At 38.2% G+C, this 20,122-nt stretch overlaps 2 protein-coding genes across 3 annotated transcripts in view; one reads left to right on the top strand and one right to left on the bottom strand.

Annotated features, from left to right (window-relative positions):
- FOXN2 (forkhead box N2) overlaps nucleotides 1–19,744 on the bottom strand; it is a 66,046-nt gene extending 46,302 nt beyond the window's left edge. The window contains exon 1 of one of the 2 annotated variants that reach the window (XM_042981342.1): nucleotides 19,569–19,744. The gene's annotated coding sequence lies outside the window, so the exon portion shown is untranslated. Of the gene's footprint in view, nucleotides 1–18,106; nucleotides 18,204–19,568 lie in introns of those variants that run through there. The other variant, XM_042981343.1, reaches the window with a different exon arrangement.
- LOC122237112 (atherin-like) lies at nucleotides 19,303–20,120 on the top strand. The gene is made up of 2 exons (XM_042979837.1): nucleotides 19,303–20,004; nucleotides 20,091–20,120. The coding sequence occupies exons 1-2, from the start codon at nucleotides 19,303–19,305 to the stop codon at nucleotides 20,118–20,120; spliced, it is 732 nt and encodes a 243-aa protein (XP_042835771.1).
- The last annotated feature ends 2 nt before the right edge of the window (nucleotides 20,121–20,122 follow it).

Genomic DNA, 20,122 nt, shown 5'->3' with positions numbered 1-20,122 from the left:
AGGCTCCATGCTGTGAGCATGGAGCCAGATGCAGGGTTCCATTTCACTAACTGTGAGATCATGACCTGAGCCAAAATCAAGAGTCAGAAGCTTAATCTGCCACCCAGACAGCCCAAAAGTGCTTTTCAATTATATTATTGAATCTCCTCATGTTACATTTTTCGATTTTAATTTTTTATTTTATATATACTATAGTTCTTCAAGCCCTAAATCTAAGAAACTATTTGCAAAATAATTTATTAATTATTAAGATTTATTTTTAATCCATTATGTTACCTAGGAATTCTCATTAGGAAATAAAGAAAAGCACCAAAATATACTCAGATCAAAATAAAATATGATAGTCAATTCTTGATATCCCAAAGCAAATGTATTCTGATTTTTTTCCTTGCACCCCCCCAGCTAATCATTGAATATTTCTTTTCCTAGCATATTTCCTAGATTTATTCAACAGCATAGTAAGATTATAACAAGATCAACATAAAATATTTTAGCAGTTTACAAATACTAATTACTTTCTAAATCTCAAGAGTTTCTCATTTTAAAAAAAGGAAAACCCAAAAAGGGTAATGAGGAAAATCAATTTTGCTATTAAAAGCTTTTACTCTACTAGAGTGAGAAGGGGAACCATGCCATCTGTTAACTGGGAAGAAGATGAAACCAACACTTGAGCAATTGTACAGAGAGAAACCCTGATGAAGACTTGCAGTCAGTCCTATGCTTAAAACAAGGGATGATTAACCTTGAACAATCCAGCAGCTTCTGGCCTACAGATAAAGTTGTTTCTCACCATTTTCACTCTTCTAGTCTAGCTTCCTACTTAAAATCAGTCTCATTATAAACACTTTAAACATGTGAATTCATAAGGCATGTGGCAAATGAATATCATTTTTAAGTTATACTTAATTAAATGCATAATTTCTAATTCTCTTTTTACATGGCCTTAAATACATTTGGAAACTTTATTATTATTGACTTGCCTTCTTTCTTCCAACCAGTAACTTAATGTCATCAGTAAATCTAACACTCTTGCAAATGTCAAAAGAGCAATCAAAGAGTAGGCCCCATCTTAGATCTGTGGCTTTCTCATCCAATCACTTTAAAGTAACAATATAAAAAAATATTTGATTTGAGGTAAGACAACAACCCTAGCAAAGGGAAATAAAAACAAATCTACCACAGAAATACGCCATAGCATAGAATACAAAATGTTTGTGATTTTATTAGCATGTCCTGGCAATGACCTCAATTTTTCACTGTAACTTAAACTTTGTCTCTGATGAAGATAAATACATAAAAAAAAGTTTGATTCCATTTCCTTTTCCTTTCACCTCCAATGTCCTTGGGAGTAAACTACTGCCATTAATTAATTGTAGTAAAATAACTTTTCTCAATGTTGTAAGTCATACCATTATATTTCCTGGATTTATTCAACAGTATAATAAGACTATAATAAGCTCAATATAAACTATTTTAGCAGCTTACGGATACTAATTATTTCCTAAATCCTAAGAGTTCTTCATTTTTAAAAAAGGAAAACAATTTTATTCCTGTTCATTTATCACATTGGGAGCAAAAATTAAGTGTAACATTTATTGAGCACATACTATCTGAGCACATGTAACAAATAACAAACACTAGAATTTTAATGACATTCCATGAACTCAAAATACCTGATAACATTGGTAACCCTCAGGTAAGAAAAAAATTAGACATATAAAAGGAAGGAACTCACAATCCTTCCTATTAAATAATAAAACCTTCATTTTGAATAAGATTCTCTATTATAAATACTGTCCATCCCATAAAATCCAATACTGAGATTAAAAGGTAGATTAAAATACCAAATGTACTGCAAAAAAGATGTGTGTTTGATTATAATGCTACATGATGTCATGTATCCAGGACAACTGAAGCATTATGGTCTCTCAGGGATAAAACTGCCTCTTGGTCATAGATTTAGGTGACACAGCATGTGATCCATTGTCTCTACACAAAAAATGTGTGCAGCTGCATTTTCCAGTCAAGAAAGAGCAGGAAGGGGGGAGGAGGGGGTTGGATACAGAATACAAAAGGGTCAAAGATTTGTCTCATAGGGAAACTGTTTTTCAAATAGGGGTAAAAAAATAAAATTGAGTGGAGGAAAAGACCTTCCTCCAACTCATGCAGAAAGGAGAAAACACTAAAATCTGGGGGAACAAATTCTGTTGTAACCTTCCACTGAATCCACTCTTCTTCCCTAACTTGCCCAGGTACACAGTGTAATCCATGGTTTAAATACAATTTCTATCTAAATAATTTTATGCTATTTGTACTCAGTATATAAAATTGTCCTACACATTGTTGCAGTACTTGTCTCTTAAAGTGTCTGTTGTTCATCAGTTTCTTGGGGAAGTTAAAATGAAGCAATTGCTTTATAAGAAAAACACACACACACACACACAACTCATTTGCTTCTAACCAATAAAAAAATCTGGTATTTTCCATATAAAGACCAAACATTTTTCTTTAAAAAATGAATGCTAGTACCTAACCCTACCTTTCACACACAGAAATGCTGATCCAAAAAGCAGTACCACAAAAGATCTAAATTCAGTGAAAATTGTTTTCTCTGATAAGGAAAATGGCTGGTTCTCGTAAACATTTTTTTAAAAAGTTGATAACATGGGGCGCCTGGGTGGCTCAGTCGGTTGAGCATCCGGCTTTGGCTCAGGTCATGATTTCACGGGTTCCTAGGTTTGAGCCCCGTGTTGGGCTCTGTGCTGACAACTCAGAGCCTGGAGCCCGCTTTGGATTCTGTGTCTCCCTCTCTCTCTGCCCCTCCCTCACTCACACTGTCTCTCTCAAAAATAAATAAAATGTAAAAAAAAAGTTGATAACAAAATGACATGAAAAACTTCTATTACTATCTAAAACATACCACTAATTTAATTTACATGTTATTGAATATGATAGGGAAATTTAAAAATGCAGTACTAGCTCTTAGAGTAAATCTAGCTTAGAAAACCCATCTTTTCTCAACCTTTGGTACTACAATCAATGTGGTGTCCAAAGGAAAATATGTTAAAGGCTGGAAAACACTAACAACACAGAAATAAAAAAATAAAAGTAATCACTAAAGGAGGGAAATATCCTTGCCATACAGAATTAGAAGTAATATCACCTATGTTACAAACTATATAGTGACCAGTTAGCCAAACAGCACTTTGGTTCTTTGACAGTCCTGTACTGACAGCACTGAAAAAGTAACGTTGACAGGAACAAAGTTACAGAAACCTGAAAGTCAACAGATCTAATGTCCTAAGGGACCAGGGTAAATTTGGTTGGCATTTGAATACAAACAGCAAATATACTGTCATCAAAATTTACTTATGTAGAAATGATTTTCAATGCCTCAGCCATGCAATAAATCTACTACAGCCAATTAAATGGTTCCACTGAAAATAAGCATTTTTTAAAAGTACATCCATGATCAAAAATAAATTTAATAAAGGCAGAAAATATCTTATCTTACTAATAGCCCCTTATGTCAAATTTGGAAAGCAAAACTTAGGACTCTATACCTAATAAATTTAATATACTGATTTGAAAATTTTTTTTTAATGTTTTATTTTATTTTTGAGAGAGAAAGAAAGTGAGGGAGGGGCCGAGAGAGAGAGAGAGGGAGGCACAGAATCTAAAGCAGGCTCCAGGCTCTGAGTTGCCAGCACAGAGCCTGACGCGGGGCTTGAACCCACAAACGTGATATCATGACCTGAGCCGAAGTTGGACGCTCAACTGACTGAGCCACCCAGGGGCCCCTAATATACTGATTTGATAGGTCATTCTAAAAACAACACAAAAGTATGATTAATTAAAAGTAAGTACAGTTGTTTTTTTTAATGTTTATTTATTTTTGAGAGAGAGAGAGAGAGAAAGAGCATGAGCAGGGGAGGGGCAGAGAGAGAGGGAGACACAGAATCTGAAGCAGGCTCCAGCGCTGCAAGTGCTGATGCTCAGAGCCTGACTCGGGGCTCGAACTGTGAGATCATGACCTGAGCTGAAGTCTGACTCAATCAACTGAGCCACTCAGGGGCCCCTAGAAGTAAGTACATTTTAAGTAAGACTCAACTAACCCTCTGGGGCACCTGGATGGCACCTGGGCTCACTGCTGTCAGTGCAGAGCCTGCTTGGGATCCTTTGTCCCTCCTCTCTACCCCTTCCCTGCTTGTACTCTCTCAAAAATAAATTTAAACAAGGTTAACAAAAGACTCAACTAACCCTATGTGTAATTACTGAAATAAAATATATTTATGCTAAAAATTATTAAAGATATCTATGTTATTAAATAGACTATCTCCAGGACATTTTAGAAAGTAACACTTAACCTAATAAACATTCAAGTTCCTAAATAAGCTTACATGAAATATAACCTAAATTCTTAACAGCAAAATCAACTGTAGCTATACATAGCTAAGAAATCTAGATGTCACTACTAGTAGATAGGATCAGCCACTGAATGGATGTTAGTTCCATTTGATAATACAGAGAATATTGACAGCAAAGTGGCTGCTTTTCTTCTTGGAGGCAGATCAGTGTTTGCGGTGGTGGTGGTGTGTGTGTGCGTGTGTGTGTGTTTGTTTTGACCTGTTGCATTTGGCTTGTGAGATATTCAAATAGAATGGTCATTTGGGATATATGTGATCTCAAGTTCAGAAGAGAGGTCTGGTCTGGGGATAGATTTTGGAGAAATAGTGAAATCTGCCCATCTTTCTCCACCTTCATAGTCACGACAGTAGTGTGGAGCAATATTTCATTTCTCATCTAGGTCACTATAAAAGTAATCTATATGAATGGTACCCCTCATAACTGTGTTCTGCACAAACATATGCAGTGGCTCTGACAATATGTTTTTATTTTATTTTTGTTTTATTTTAGAAAGAGAGAGCTCGAGTGAGGGAGAGGGGCAAAGGGAGAGAGAGAATCTCCAGCAGGTTCCATGCCCAGTGCAGAGCCCTACAAGGGGGGGGGGGCTCAATCCCACAATCATGACTTGAGTCAAAATCAAGAGTCAGACACTCAACTGATTGAGCCACCCAGGCATCCAGACAATAGCCTTATAGTCTCCCTGCATCTATGCCTGATCCTCTCTTAGTTTGCTCTCTACAATACAGAGTAATCTTATAAAATGCAAATCTGACAAGGTCTCTTTCTTGCTTTATCCATCAATGGGGCTCTTAAATCCAAATGCAAAGTCCTTTACATGGTATATAAGATCTGGCATGACAGCCCCTATCTAACTTCTTTAACCACATCTTTAGCCACTCTTTCCCTGGTTCTCCCCACTTTAGATGTCTAAATAGGCCATGCTTTCTCCTCCCTCAGGACCTTTACAAACGTTACTTCCTTTGCCTGATATACTCTTCATTTCACCTAGTCCTGGCTGCTATTTATCATTCACAGTTCAGCTTTAAAATCTTAAGGGAGGGGCGCCTGGGTGGTTCAGGCAGTTTGAGCATTCTAGCCTCAGACTCTTGATTTTGGCTCAGGTCATGATCTCACAGTTGGGAGATGGGAGTTCCATGTTGGGCTCCGTGCTGGGCATGGAGCATGCTTGGGATTCTCTTCCCCTCCCAGCCCCCCCACCCCCACTGCATACGTGCTCTCATAAAATGAAATGAAATGAAATGAAATGAAATGAAATGAAATGAAATGAAATAAAATAAAATAAAATAAAATAAAATTATAAGGGAAAACTTCTCCACATCCCAAACTAGAGGGGGCCTTAAGTTCTGTCTTTCCATAATATCCTATACTTTTTGATAACATTTATCTTGAGATGGCTTAATACATATCTTTCCTAACTGACTGAAAGCTGCATAATGGCAGAGCTGGTTGTCTGTTTTGTTTAATGCTCAAATATTTGTTGTCTGTCAGATCTGGGTTCTAGCTTTGCAACCACTTAACTTGGACATCTATAAAATGAGACGGTTGGATTTTTGTTCTATACTAATCTAAATGTTATTAAAAATGGAAATTCAAGTATTACTAGCTTTCCTGTAGATACATACATGGTAAGGCCTATATATATATCCTACCCATATGTATACTTCCTATGTGTGTTTGTATAAATCACGTACACATGATTTATGTAAATGAAAGCTAATACTTTCTTATATAAAAACATTTACTGAATGTTTATGATACCAGGAATTGTTTTAAACTTCACAACAACTCTACCAGGCAGATTAGTGTCCATTTTATATACAGAAACATATAAAGAGAGATAAAAGGTATGTCCATAATCACAAACTCTGAAGGGAGTATGGCTCCAGAGCTCATACTCTTCACTACTTCACTAGCTGCCACCCTGCCCAGACTGCTCCATTAACTACAAAAGATTTTTTAAAAAGTACATACTGTCATCAATATATCTGACTCAATATCTACACCCTCAAGCTTATTCTTCTCTCCTGGAAGTTAGTCCAAACTAGACTATTCCTGCCCAAATACTTTCTGTGCATTTCTCTATTTAGATTATTGCTTCAGCTATTCTAACACCTGGATTGTCTAGCTTCCCTAACACCATTCAGCCAAAACCCTAATGACAATTCCTCCATGTAATTACCACCTGAACTACTTTTAAAGATGTTTATCTCTCCTATGTTCCAACTGCATTTATTCCTCCTTTTTTTTTTTACTATGGTTATTTATGTCAGTAGCTCAAAGCAAACAACAGAAATGAAACCACTTTATAAACACTAAAGTTCTATACCTTATATAGGACTTAAGGCTAACACAAACAAACAAGCCCAAAAAGAATAGAAAACAATGGGCACAACAACCGTAAGTAATTTAAGCAAGTATAACCTGGCTGTCACTTGCTGCCAACTACATTAGACATGCAAAGCCCAAATTATACCATATTATTAATTTTTTTCAACTAAACAAAGGAGATATTTTTATCAAACTATATGGAACAAAAATTTAAAAGGTGAAATATATATTCATTAAAAAATATTTACTGAGCAATCGACATTCAAGCACAGAAAACAATGCGAGATACCATGTTTTCCATTCTGCTTTGCGAGCCTTTCATTTAAATTTTAGTTCTCCGCTTAGGAAGTATTTGCAAAACAGTATCAGAAAACTTTTTAAGCATTACTTATTTTAATTCCATCTGAACAACATGCTATTTTGAGGTAGTAAATGAAGGAAGTCTATAGTAAAACTATTTATATGAAGCACTGCTAACAGAAAAGTTTACAAAAACAAATAGAGATAATGAGTTTATTAACAGTAATGATACACCATTAGTAAACTTCCATTGTAACTAAAAAATTCGCCTCACCTAATCCCACTCCTTGGGGAAAGTTGGTTCCTAATCTCTGTGTTTCCACAGTACTCTTGAATCTATGTCTATAAGGGTATGTCTCACATTGTAATTATTTACTTACACACATCTGATTCCTAATGTACATTAAGCATTTGCTAATTATTAAATGAGTATCTTCAGCTTGCACAAATTATTTAAATCTTTTTGTTCTTCTAAACATCAAGGAATATCCCATTAAGCTTTCTGATTATTTCATATTTCTGAATTACTATCTTTATATAAAGGAACATCAACAAATAAGTTCTCAAAACTAACCATTTTTTTCTCCATAACATAAGAACGCCCTAGGTACAAATAATGTAGGTTAGCTTTTAAATGTTGGAAAGAGCTAAAGCATTAAATGTCAGCACTAACACTTGTGTATTTGCAACAGAAAGATAGCCTCATGACCCTTTCACAATTTCCCAAAGGATCTTTAAGACACTTTTAAATGCTCTCTCAACTAAGAAGAAATAATCAGGGCAAAACAACAGGTTCAGAGTGCTATGACACGTAAAATCAGTGGACAGCATCACGTGGCAACAATTTTAGAAGTTAAGTTTTTTGCCAAAATTTTAGGGGGGTAAAATATATAACCACTCCCGAAATTACAATTATCAGGAAGAGGATTATGGAAAATGGCAGCTGTGGTGGCAGCAAATTTTTAAGTCCTTCTGAATGTTTACATAAAACACAGAGCAACTAGAGAGCAAACCCAAAAACCATGGGTAACTTTTACAAGAAAACTATTTGATAGTCTCACCACAAACCCTATAATACAAAAGACTGAAACAAACCACCAACAGCCCCAACCTTCTTTCCCCCCACTCTGCTCCCAATCTGTTTTCTACTGGTGTCTAAGTGAAAGAAAGCAGAGGGAAGCAATGAAGTGTCTGAGGAACTTGAGAACAGAAGCACAAAATAGCCAAAAGGTATTCAGTGGCAAGCACTGAGAGACAATTTGTGAGAAGCTAAAATTACTCTAGCATTGAGTAGGTGCAAGTGGTTCACAGTAAGGCCTATAGGCCTACAGAGGTCTAGTCCCCTTAGGTTATTTGAAACTGACACTTGGGGCTGTCTTCCAAGACAGACCTCACCCTTAAGAGAAAGTCCTGGGAATGAAAACAAAATTGAGCAGGTTAAGGACAAACAAGATAAAGAAAAGAGAAGGTCCAAATAGAAGTGTCAGAGCAGAACAGAGCCAGGAAATCTCAGAAAGCCGTCTACCATTCTTTTTAACGATGCACAAAAACAATAAAAGAGAACTCTGAAGTTAGAAGAACTAAGCCTCCTCCTAAAAGTTCAAGAAAACTATTTTCATATAAAGAAACAAGTCAAAGTATTGAGGTTGAATATCATACAAAGTTACAATAAGAAAAAAGAAACAGGAAAATAGTTAAACTCAGAAGCAAGGGAGAGGGGGGAAATGGGAGTTGTTCAATGGATATAAAGTTTCCATTATGCAACATGAATAAGTCCTAGAGATCTGTTGTACAACATAGTGCCTCCAGTTAACAATATTGTATTGTACACTTAAAAATTTTTTAACAGGGCAGATCTCATGTTAAGTGTACTTACCATACCACACACAAAAAGTAATAAATAAAAGAAAAAAGGGAATAAAATAACATCCTACAGACAATGAAAGCATGCGAGAGATGCTCACAGAAGAGATAAAAATGAGCTTCTATTTCAAAATGAACTTAAAAAATTATGTAAGACAGGAAAGAAAAAATATATATCAAAATTTAAAAAGCTCAGGAAAAAATGACAAAATTCAGGAAAGAATCCGAAATAAAAGGGAAAAATCATTTCAGGAATGAAGACTTAAGTTCAAGAAATATAAGAAAAAATAAACATAAAAGATAAAGTCTTAAGAAAAACAGAAGGTGAAAAGAAAAAAAAAATCAAAAAGAAGGAAGGGTGCATGCAAGCTTAAGTATAGTGTCTAGGGAAACATAGTAATAAAACAAAAAAGAAATTCAATTAAGCAGTTTCCAAAAAAATCAGGTTATTAGTTATTTTTTTGAAGGAAAGGAGCTATGTTTGGGAAAAGGCATACATGGAAGGGCTTCTAAGGTAGCTGGCAAAATTCTCTCCCTTCACCTGGAAGATGGTTACATGGGTGTCGGTCTCATAATTCACTAAATTACACATTTGTTTTCTCTTCTACATTTTATTTTACAGTAAAAAAAGGAATTTAGGAAAATCAAAAACCACAGATACTAATTTAAAACTACTTCTACATATCAATGGAAAACAGTAACAAAAAGCTTTTGGAATAATCTTCAAACCAACGTAATAGAATTATGCGGCAAACCGAGAGACCAATTTTCCCACAATATTTCGTCCTTATATTTGGCAAACAGGATGATGAATTAAAAGTCTACTATCTTAAGGGCACCTGGGTGGCCCAATCCATTAAGCATCCGACTCTTGATTTCAGCTGAGGTGATGATCTCATGATTTGTGCAATAGAACCTTGTCTCTGGCTCTGCACTGACAGCACCAGAGCCTGTTTAAGGTTCTTTATCTCCCTCACTCTCTGCCCCTTCCCCTGCTCCTGCCTTCTCTCTGTCTCCCTCTCTCTCAAAACAAATAAACATTAGAAAAATATAAAACTCTATCTTATTATAAAGTACCTACCTGTTCTGTTTCTCGCATACTTTAAAACGTATTTGACACTTACTGATTCTTAGAATAAACTGCAATATTTAAAATGCATAAAAGATTTTTTTCAGTAGAGATACTCTAAAACTGCCAAGAAAATTCATCTTTGTGACAAATATGGTAGTCTTCAAAATAAATATAATTAAATTCAACAAGCACTTATCCAGCACATATTTTCTATGAGGTATTTACACTTTAGACTGAAGAGATAATTAACAACTATAATAGAAAGCTATATATAGTAAATGTTTTGAGAAAGGTACAAGGTACTGCAGGTTCGGAAGAAAAAAAGGGCATTTCACCTGCCCTATTGCATTAAAATTCTAACCACACCCTTCTCATATTCCTTCAATCTGTATTCTCCAGTATGGCAGAACGATCTTTCAAATACCAAAATCCCCCTTTAAAAACTCTTTACAAAGTACAGTACAGTACATAGGCAATTTAAATGCCTTACAAGGACAAGGTAGACAACAAGTGGGTGAAGCTGGTTTGATGTAAGACAACAAAGAATGACGGAAACTACCAGCAAGAAGGAAGCTACTCACAAGCTTTAGGCAATTACCACCATGTAGGAACATGAAGCCAATGTTGCTATAATGTTCAATTTTTTCAAGAGATGACAGAACTCTAGTCATTTCATGTGAAATGTACCAATATTTAAATGTTGGCAAATAATTCAAAATTAAAAAAAAAAAAATCAAACCAAACCAAAAAAACCCCACAAGCCAAACAAAAAAACAGCTGTAGGTAAAGTTTGCCAATTCTGCCTTCAGAAATGTGCCTGATATTAATATTCCAGTAGCTGGCTCCTGAGTGTCCTCAGAACTGAAAAAAGACTGTCTTCCTAATTCAAAGCAAAGGGAACAACTTTCTCTCTTATAAAGTTTTTCTCTTAAAATTTTTGGCCCTGCTACCATTAGTATGCTAGCAAAAGCCAGCAGTTGACAAAACACAAGAAAAAAATAGAAAAGTAACATTTATTTGATAGTCACCTCAAAGTTGCTTAACCAATTTTTGGTTGTTATTGTTTTTATAACAGTTATGTTCATGGTCACCATTTTACACTACATACAGTTATATGGTCAAATTTTCTATTGCTAAAACTGTTTCTAGATTATATGATACAATCAAATGTATCCATGTATTTTTTGTTCTTTAACAAAAGAACACCGTGAGACTCCAGAAAACCATTGGCCTAGTAAGCTCCCTGAAAAATCTGGCTCCTGTGTGGCACTACTGTGTGCCACTATGTTCTTTCACTCCTTTCGGTTTTTAGATGAATTTAAGGCTCTCTACCCCATTTGTTAGAACTGCTCAGAGTCAGTAAAGCCTTAGTAGTAGTAGTCAGAAGGGACTTCCTTGAATTACTTTTTTTCCCATCCTGCTTGCTTAGCATCCTATATAGAACCCTATTATAGAACTTACTTGCTATTTATGACTTTTGTAGAGATCCATGATATACATATATAACTGAAACAAAGTGAAATCATACTTTTACACTTAACCACATATAACACACTGAAATTTTCTATTCAATTTTTTATTTAAAAAATATTTTTAATGTTTATTTATTTTTGAGAGAAAGACAGAGCATGAGTGGGGGAGGAGCAGAGAGAGAGGGAGACACAGAATCCAAAGCAGGCTCCAGGCTCTGAGCTGTCAGCACAGAGCCTGACACGGGGCTTGAACCCACAAGCTGTAAGATCATGACCTGAGCAGAAGTCAGATGCTCAACTTACCGAGCCACCCAGGTACCTCTTCTATTCAATCTTTTAAAAGAAATGCTGATTACAATTTACCACATAGGTTCTATCATCCACTTAAGAAATACTGCACTAGAATATAAATCCTTGCAAGCAGCACTCAATACATTCATTTTTATGCTGTAGTACAGACCACTTAGTAAGCAAATATTTAAATAAAAGAATAAATATAGCAGCACCCTGTACTAGAAAAGTCAAAGAGCAAGGCAGACCCATCAGCCAACAAACTTCTATATATACAACCTCTGACAAATGACTTAACCTCCTTGAATCCCAAGGGGTTAACACCATTTACTTAACTCATTATAACAATAAAGTAGTAGCACTGCTGCCACAGATTAGGCATTCTATAAATTAGGCATCAAATGAGGGAAGATGGTCTGGAAATATCAGTTTCTTCCCCCTACCATGTATTTTCCCCTACTCCTTCCAGGAGACAAATCAAGATTCAAGTGTCTCATCCTGGCAAATACCCATTTCTTAAAGACTTCAGGTCACAGTACAAAGAGTATGCATTTTGAAAATTTTAACGATTTGGTTTCAAATACCTAGCAATGCATTTACATAACTTCTCATTATCTTTCTCTATCAATAAGAATAAAATACTTCCTGTAGGGTTAAGAGGAATTAATACATATTATACTCTATATATCATATAACTACATGTCCAGTATAATACCATGCCAGAATATAGTAGGTGATCAATAAAAGATAGTGATTATTGCTAGGACTACTACTGAATGTTGTTCAATCAGCATACAACAGGTAGCATTTAAACTGAACTTTTAAGGATGGAGGAGCTGGACAAAGGCGTGGGACAAAAAAAGGAACAGCAAAATCTTAACTTACAAGAAATCTCTTCTTTTTCTGTTATTTCCTCTTTTAAGATAAAGAAACAAACCATAAGGATGTAAGTTTATCAATTTCCTCAATTCTCTACCTCTAAGGTTATGAATAAAACTCAAAAGTACTATGTTAACTCTGTCTCAAAATTCTAACTTAAGGGGCGCCTGGGTGGCTCAATTGGTTAAGCCTCTGACTTCAGCTCAGGTCATGATCTCGTGGTTCGTAAGTTCAAGCCCCACATCGGGCTCTCTGCTCTCAGCACAGAGCCTGCTTCAAATCCTGTCTCCCTCTCTCTCTGCTCCTCTCCCATTCTCTCTCTAAAAAACAAAAAATAAACATGAAAAAAATTCTAACTTAAATATTAAATTATGCTCAGTGGGCTGTAAAATATAGTGTGAAAGGTATAAATTTTTAAATACATTTTAGAAAAAATTTCAGTTAAGAGTTCAAAGTAAGAGCACTTTGTAGTTAACCTAGTTAACTAGAAAAAAATAACTAAAATGTTCATTCAAGAAGACTTTAAACAAAAATTTTATTGTCCAATAAAATTGACACTGTTTTATTAATAATATTCTCAATAACATTCCCAATGTTACAATGGCATCACTCTTCCACTAAGTATACAGTGTCTTCCCTCCAACAAAGTTCATCATCACTTTCAAAACTTTAATGTTTATTTTCTTCAACTGCATTTTCTTTTCCATAAATAAATAATTATAGCCTCTCACAAAGAGGAGAGCACAGGGTCTGTTCTTTTCCCAGTATGTTTTCCCCAATATATCTTTCAGACCACTTCTAAGTGGCAAAAACACCAAATAACTATTAAAGTACAATCAAGAAGCCAAGAATTTTCTGGGGCGCCTGGGTGGCTCAGTGGGTTAAGCACCCAATTGTTGATTTCAGCTCAGGCCATGATCTTTCAGTTTGTGGGTTCCAGCCTTGTCTTCAGCTCTGCTCAGACGGTGCAGAGCCTGCTTGGGATTCTCTCTCTCTGCCCCTCCCCTGTGTATGCACGTCTCTCAAAATAAATATTTAAAGAAAAAAAAAAGCCAAGAATTTTCTTATACAACCTGTAGACTTTATAGGATCTGAGGATAATTAATGGTAATTAAACTATCCTGGCAATTTAACAGGAATACATCTATTTGGGGAGAATCAAAGTAATTTTTTGTTATCTGTGTTGGTACAAAAGGCAGTTAACCTTTATGATAATAAGCATATCTTCTACATGACTACTTAAGTAAAGAGATTTATTTAGCCTTTTAGGCCATAGTAATATTATGTTTATAACTTTCAGTGAAACCAAGATCTATGTGAGGGGATAAATTCCATTTTACATTTATAACAGGCAGATTCTAGGAAAGTAGAATTCTCTTGCTCACCACTATATTCTTAGCACATAAATACAGTAGATGCTCAATAAATATCTATCCAACTTTAAATATTTATAGAAAAGCAAATTAGGTTGAGGGAAATAAAAAAATATATGAATCAAAATTAGGTTAAGGCTTTGAGCATGGGATATGCTTTGTAACTTGCTTTCAAAGAGTAGAGTATGGAAGGAAAGGGGGTGGAAACCTGGCAAACAAAGCCCTCAAAGAGTGATCAAGATTATCATCAATTTTATCATATTGTTATTATGTGCCCTTAGAGTAATGTGATGAGAATGGCACTTCACCTCTGTTGTCTTCCTCCCTAAAACCTATATGACTCCAGTCTAATCATTAAGAATCATTTATCCCCTCACATATTAGGCAAATCTCAACCGAGGGACATTCTCTAATATCTCTGACTAGTACTCCCGAAAACTGTCACAGTCATCAAAAACAAGAAAAGTTTGAGAATTTGCAATTCTGTAATAGAAAAAGAACACTAGGGAAAAACTAGTGAAATCTGAAGAAAGTGCGTAGTTCTTAGAAATGTAGCAATTTCGTTTCCTTAGTTATATAAGCAGTTCACAATAATGAAAACTGAGTGAGGTATACGCTGCGTACTACCTTGCAACTTTTCTGTAAATGTAAAACTATTCTAAAACAAAAAGGTTACTTAAATGAAAACAGAGTAAGGAAAATAAGGAATACAAGAATCAAAATCCCTTGGAAACAAATGATGATAAACCTTCTTTTCGTCCCTCTATGTTTGGTAGTAAGACAAAGATAGTATTCTCCTATAGTGGAAATAAAGTTATTAATAAACAATACTGTAGACATTGTACAAGTCTATAGTATTAATTATGAAGTTACATATAATCAAAGCAAATCCCTTTGAATTTTAGTTTCCCGAAGTATCATTCTTCATCCTCAACATTTCATTAACTCTGTGACAAAAATTCATAACATTTGCTGTCACTTCTATATTGAAGTGATTATCCCACATCTTTAATCTTTAGTCACTAAAGGTCATATTCCCCTTGCTTTCTCCCACGCATCTTACACTCAGCTAAACTCACCATCTTCTTGATGATGCTTCCCTTCCAAACTTCCCTTTCAAAGTTATTAATTTTTTTTCAGTAGATCTCTCTCCTTCCCATGCCTCCCATTCCCGCAGTTAATAATTACTATTAACACTGCTGTCAAATGAACCTTCCTCAATAAGGATTTTATTATATTCCTAGGTTCAAATGTCATCTCTTTTTTTTGTACTAAACCATATTTAAATTCAGAAGTGATACCTTTAAGGCCATCCATAATTGGTTATGTTTTTGTACCCTTCACTTGTAAAGATCTTTCCGTCCATCTTTCTACCTCATTCTGTAAGTCTTGCCTTTCCTTTATTCAGAAAATAATTCAATACTCACAAAGCATATCACATATACACAGGAAAATAAGACTCTTCTGGGTGGTCAAAGACTTTATAATTTTCTTAGGGTGATAAAACCTAAAAAGATGAGGGGTGCCTGGGTGGCTCAGTCAGTTAAGTGACTGACTTCGGCTCAGGTCATGATCTCATGGTCTGTGAGTTCGAGCTCCACATCAGGCTATGAGCTGACAGCTCAGAGCCTGGAGCCTGCTTCAGATTTTGTGTCCCCGCTCTCTCTCTGCCCCTCTCCGGCTCATGCTCTGCCTCGTTCTGTCTCTCAAAAATAAATAAATGTGAAAAAAAATAAAAAAAAAACAACCTAAAAAAATGACTAAAAAAGAACATTGGAGGGACACCTGGGTGGCTCAGCTCAGGATCTCACAATCTCACATTTTGTAAGATCCAGCCCTGCATCACACTCTGCGCACATAGTGGAGAGCCTACCTGGGATTCTCTCTCTTTTCTTCTCTCTCTCTCTCAAAATAAATAAATAAACATTAAAAAAAAAAAAAAAGAACATAGGAATCTTATTCAAAGCTGTATCCTTAGTTCCTATAACATGAAAAGGGCTCAAAAAGTGTTTTTTTAAATTTTTTCTTAATGTTTATTTATTTTTGAGACAGAGAGAGACAGAGCATGAATGGGGGAGGGTCAGAGAGAGAGGGAGACACAGAATCTGAAACAGGACCAGGCTCTGAGCTGTCAGCACAGTGCCCGACACAGGGCTTGAACTCAGGGACTGCGAGATCATGACCTGAGTCGAAGTCAGACGCTTAACCGACTGAGCCACCCAGGCGCCCCCCAAAAAGTATTTATTAAGTGAAAACAAGGCAGCATAGAATGCTACAGCCAAAAGAATTACATGCTATTCAAAAAGGTAAAGAATTTTCAGTTGGGGAGGTGAAGGCAGGTCTAAAATTCTATGATTCTAAGGCTCTCAGGGCAGTCGAGACTCAAGCCTGAGTATTTCTTCAGCGGTTAAGATGTGTGCAGGTATATTTCCAACAGAAAAATGCTACACCAGCAAAGATAAGTAAAATTGTTATACCACATTGAAGTAGTGAATAAAGAACAGTTCCTGAAGGTTAGTGGAAGATAAGATGGGATTAAACAAGGACCAAAGTTTGAAAAGCCCTGAGAAGAAATTTGGTATTCATACTTGACCTAAGGGTAACACAATTCATGTTTGACATGAGAGTGATACAATTTTCAGAAAGATTAACCCAATGGGAGTAACATGTTAAACTTTAGAAATCAAGAGCCTTATTTCTTTAAGAAGCCTCCCCTAACTACTTAAACCCTCTAGGTTCCTTCTCCTTTTAAGCCTTATACCACTTGCCTGCAGTATACAATTTAACTCCTAATTACATCTTCTCACACAGTAAATTCTTAAATTTTCACTGGTGTTAATCTAGTCTCTTCAATCAAAGAATAAGGATCAAATCAAAGGTCTCCATTTCTTCCTAAGAAATCAGCAAAGCATTAGGCCCTTAAAACTTTATTTTTGGAGGACTTTTTGCATTTATGTAAAACCTACTTACTAAAAAGACAACAATCTAAAAGTGACACACACACACACACACACACACACACACACACACACACACACACAATGATAGCTAAGCAATAAGCTACCATAAGAACAAGTCCTGTTTGGATGGCACTTCTTAAAGTTTCATTCAATAGATCCCATAACTAATAATGTCGTTATCTTACAGCATATGTTTTCAGTGCTTCCTGTTTTATATAGGCATTTCATCACCACATTTACTTTTCTTTCTCAACTAAGCATTGCTTTCAGTGGTCAGCACATAATAGTCATTTCTCAATCTCATTATCTTTTTGGCACTGAAGCCTTTCCAATCTTTTTATCTATTAACTTCATTGATTGAGAACCATTGTTATGGCATAATTAAATTCTAATAAATAGTGCTGCTATAACTTCTCTACATAATTCTTTTACACATTTTAAATGCTTCCTGTGGTTTAGCAATATTCAAGTAAAACTGATTCAAATAAAAACATATGTTACAGGAATAATTCAAATCCACCAAAGCATTCACAAAATGATGTTAGTATCCATGGACTACACTTAAATTCTAAAATTTTCCAAATTCTCCAAAAGTTTGGATTTTTAAATGTTCAACCTTTTGACCCTTTACTTTCATATATTCTCAAAATTAAATTTCACTCCTTAAAATCTGTTCATGTTAACATTCACGTTAAGCGTTCATACTTTTCCAAAAAGAGCTAAGAAAGTACACATACGAGTACTTATTTCATCCCTAACAAGTATTTTCACTCATAATTTATCAAACGAGTACTTATTTCATCCCTAAACAAGTATTTTCACTCATAATTTATCTATATCCTTTCAGGTCACATTTTTATATAAAAAGAAAAAAATAAGACTTTCTAAAACTCAAAAAGAAATATTCCAGAATGTGATTATTTCTGATTGCTTTAGAACCTGTCACTAATGGTTCTTAAATACAAACGATGTTTTTCCAGAGTTGGGAAACTCCATAATGTGCTATTCTATTCCCCACCACTCCTTCATTGGTACCTAACACTGCTGAGATTTTACAGATGAATCATCAAACAGCAGAGGAAGGCAAAAACGTCAATATATACCCTACAAGGACTTCAAGGAAACAGAGATAAGTCTTACAATTCGGATGGAACAGAGATAGACGAGATAGACGTGAACAGTTCAGCTTTTTCCACTTCCTCATCTCAGAAAACACAAAAATAAATGTGGATGCACGATTACAAAGCCCCTGCCTACCAGTGAAGCCACAGACCTTGTGGCGCTAGGGCACTCTATTACAGTCAGCCGGCCACGTGGCTGTCACAATCAGAAGGAAGACAGGAGAAACAGCACAAACTAACCTGGAAATAAATAACCGCCCTCCGCCTCGGAGTTGGGGTAGAAGAAAGACCGTGCCGTTTTTTTGCACGCTAAGACTTTTTTCCTGTAAGGTGAAAACGGAGTACAGGGGCTGCTTTTAAGGAGACTTTAAAGCAGAAATCAGGTCCAAGAAGACCCCGAGAGTGGTACCCCATTGAATTCGCTACTCTCACTCCCGCGAGCTAAGGTGGAAACAGGCATTCTGCAAAGGGGTAAAAGGGGCGGAGTTGAGTAAGAGTGGAGGATGAAGGACTACTCACAGGGGCCTCCTTCCCCTGACTGCCCCCGTCCTCCGGGGTTTTCAGACTCGCCGCTGCTTTGGTGGGGCGAACCCAGAAGGCTGAAGAGCCTCGCACAGGCCCTCAGTACCTCTCACCCACCCCACCCCCCTCCCCGACAAAAGATACAAGGACAGAGATAACCACGGGCCCCAGAGAAGCAGCCAAAAGGAAGTGTCCATATTGCAGCGCTGAAAACCCTAGAACTCCCACCCCACCAAGACAGCCTCCTCGAGAGGCCCCCAGGGCGCCCGCTGGAGGAGGGGCCAGAGTGCCGGGGTCGGCCACCCCTACATCCGGGACCCGCCCCTGTCCCCCGAACGCCCGGCAATCCTGGGGCTTGAAGTTCACTCCAGGCAGCGTCAGGCGCCTCCCTGGGCACTACTTGGCTGGGCCCAGCCAGTCCGTCTGGGGCCGGACCAGGACTCCACGCCCGGCACGTCTCGTTCCACTTCGAGGCGGGGGAGGGGGCGCCGCACACACTCCCGAGGGGCTTGGGGCACTTCCTCTAACAGCAGATGCGCCCTGAGTTGAGCCCTAAGCGTGCCCGGGGCCACCTCCGAACCTTCCCGGAGAGCCGGCACCCCTCGCAGCGGTTTCCGCCAGACGACACCCGTTCCCAGGCGGTCATTACCTCTCACGAAAAACTCCTAACTCGAACCTCCTAACACGACCCTCATGGAGCCGCGCTCCCCTCGGTTCGACACCCCCCGGGAACCCACACAGGACTCAAGCCGCGCGCAGAGGAGAACCCCGTGCCGGCGCCAATTCCTCACAGGACAAAAATGTCCGGGCGCGTCACGGGACAGCCGCCTCCGCGCCCCACGCCGGGAGCCGGCCGCACGCGCTGCCTCCGCGCCCGGGAGCTGTGCCGCGGGCCGGGGCGGGGAGCGCGGACGCCCAGCAGCGCCCGCCCAGGAGGGCGCTACTCCGCGGGAACTCACCGTCTGCTCTGCAGCCGCAGCGGGGAGGCAAGGAACGGGCAGGGGAAGACACAATATGGCAGAGCACCACAGCTGCTCCCGGCGGCTTCCAGCAGCCGCCTCCGGGAAGACGCGGCAAAGAGCAGGCAGCGGCAGCTGCGGTGGCGGCCGCGGCAGCACCACATCCCCCTCCCGTTCGCTTCCTCCCCCTCCCTGCACCCTCCCCCGCTGCCATGGCAACGCGGCGCCAAGGAGATTAGCCCCGCCCTTCCCTCCGGTCCCCGCCTCTCGCGACCCCCTCCGGAGGGGGCTCGGCCCGCCTCCCGGTATCTCCTCCCACCTCCTACCTAAGGGCGGGCCCCGGACCTCGCAGGCCGTGCTGAACTGCGGGTGGGAAGGAAGGGAGATGCAGTGTCCGGAAGGGCGGGGTTCGCACGGAAGGCAGGGCGGAGACGTGGTGGGCCAGTGCCGGTTTCGGGCTGAGGAGGGGCTGGGAAGGCGGGAAAAATGGAAAGGCCTCGCCTGTCCCGGCAGAACCTATAGGAGTGTGGCGGAGCGCGGCGCGGCCGCTGAGT

Source organism: Panthera tigris, chromosome A3 (genome assembly GCF_018350195.1).
Source record: "Panthera tigris isolate Pti1 chromosome A3, P.tigris_Pti1_mat1.1, whole genome shotgun sequence".
Lineage (NCBI taxonomy): Eukaryota > Metazoa > Chordata > Mammalia > Carnivora > Felidae > Panthera > Panthera tigris.
Note: the sequence above shows the minus strand (reverse complement) of the source record. Positions and strands in the feature narration are given on the sequence as shown.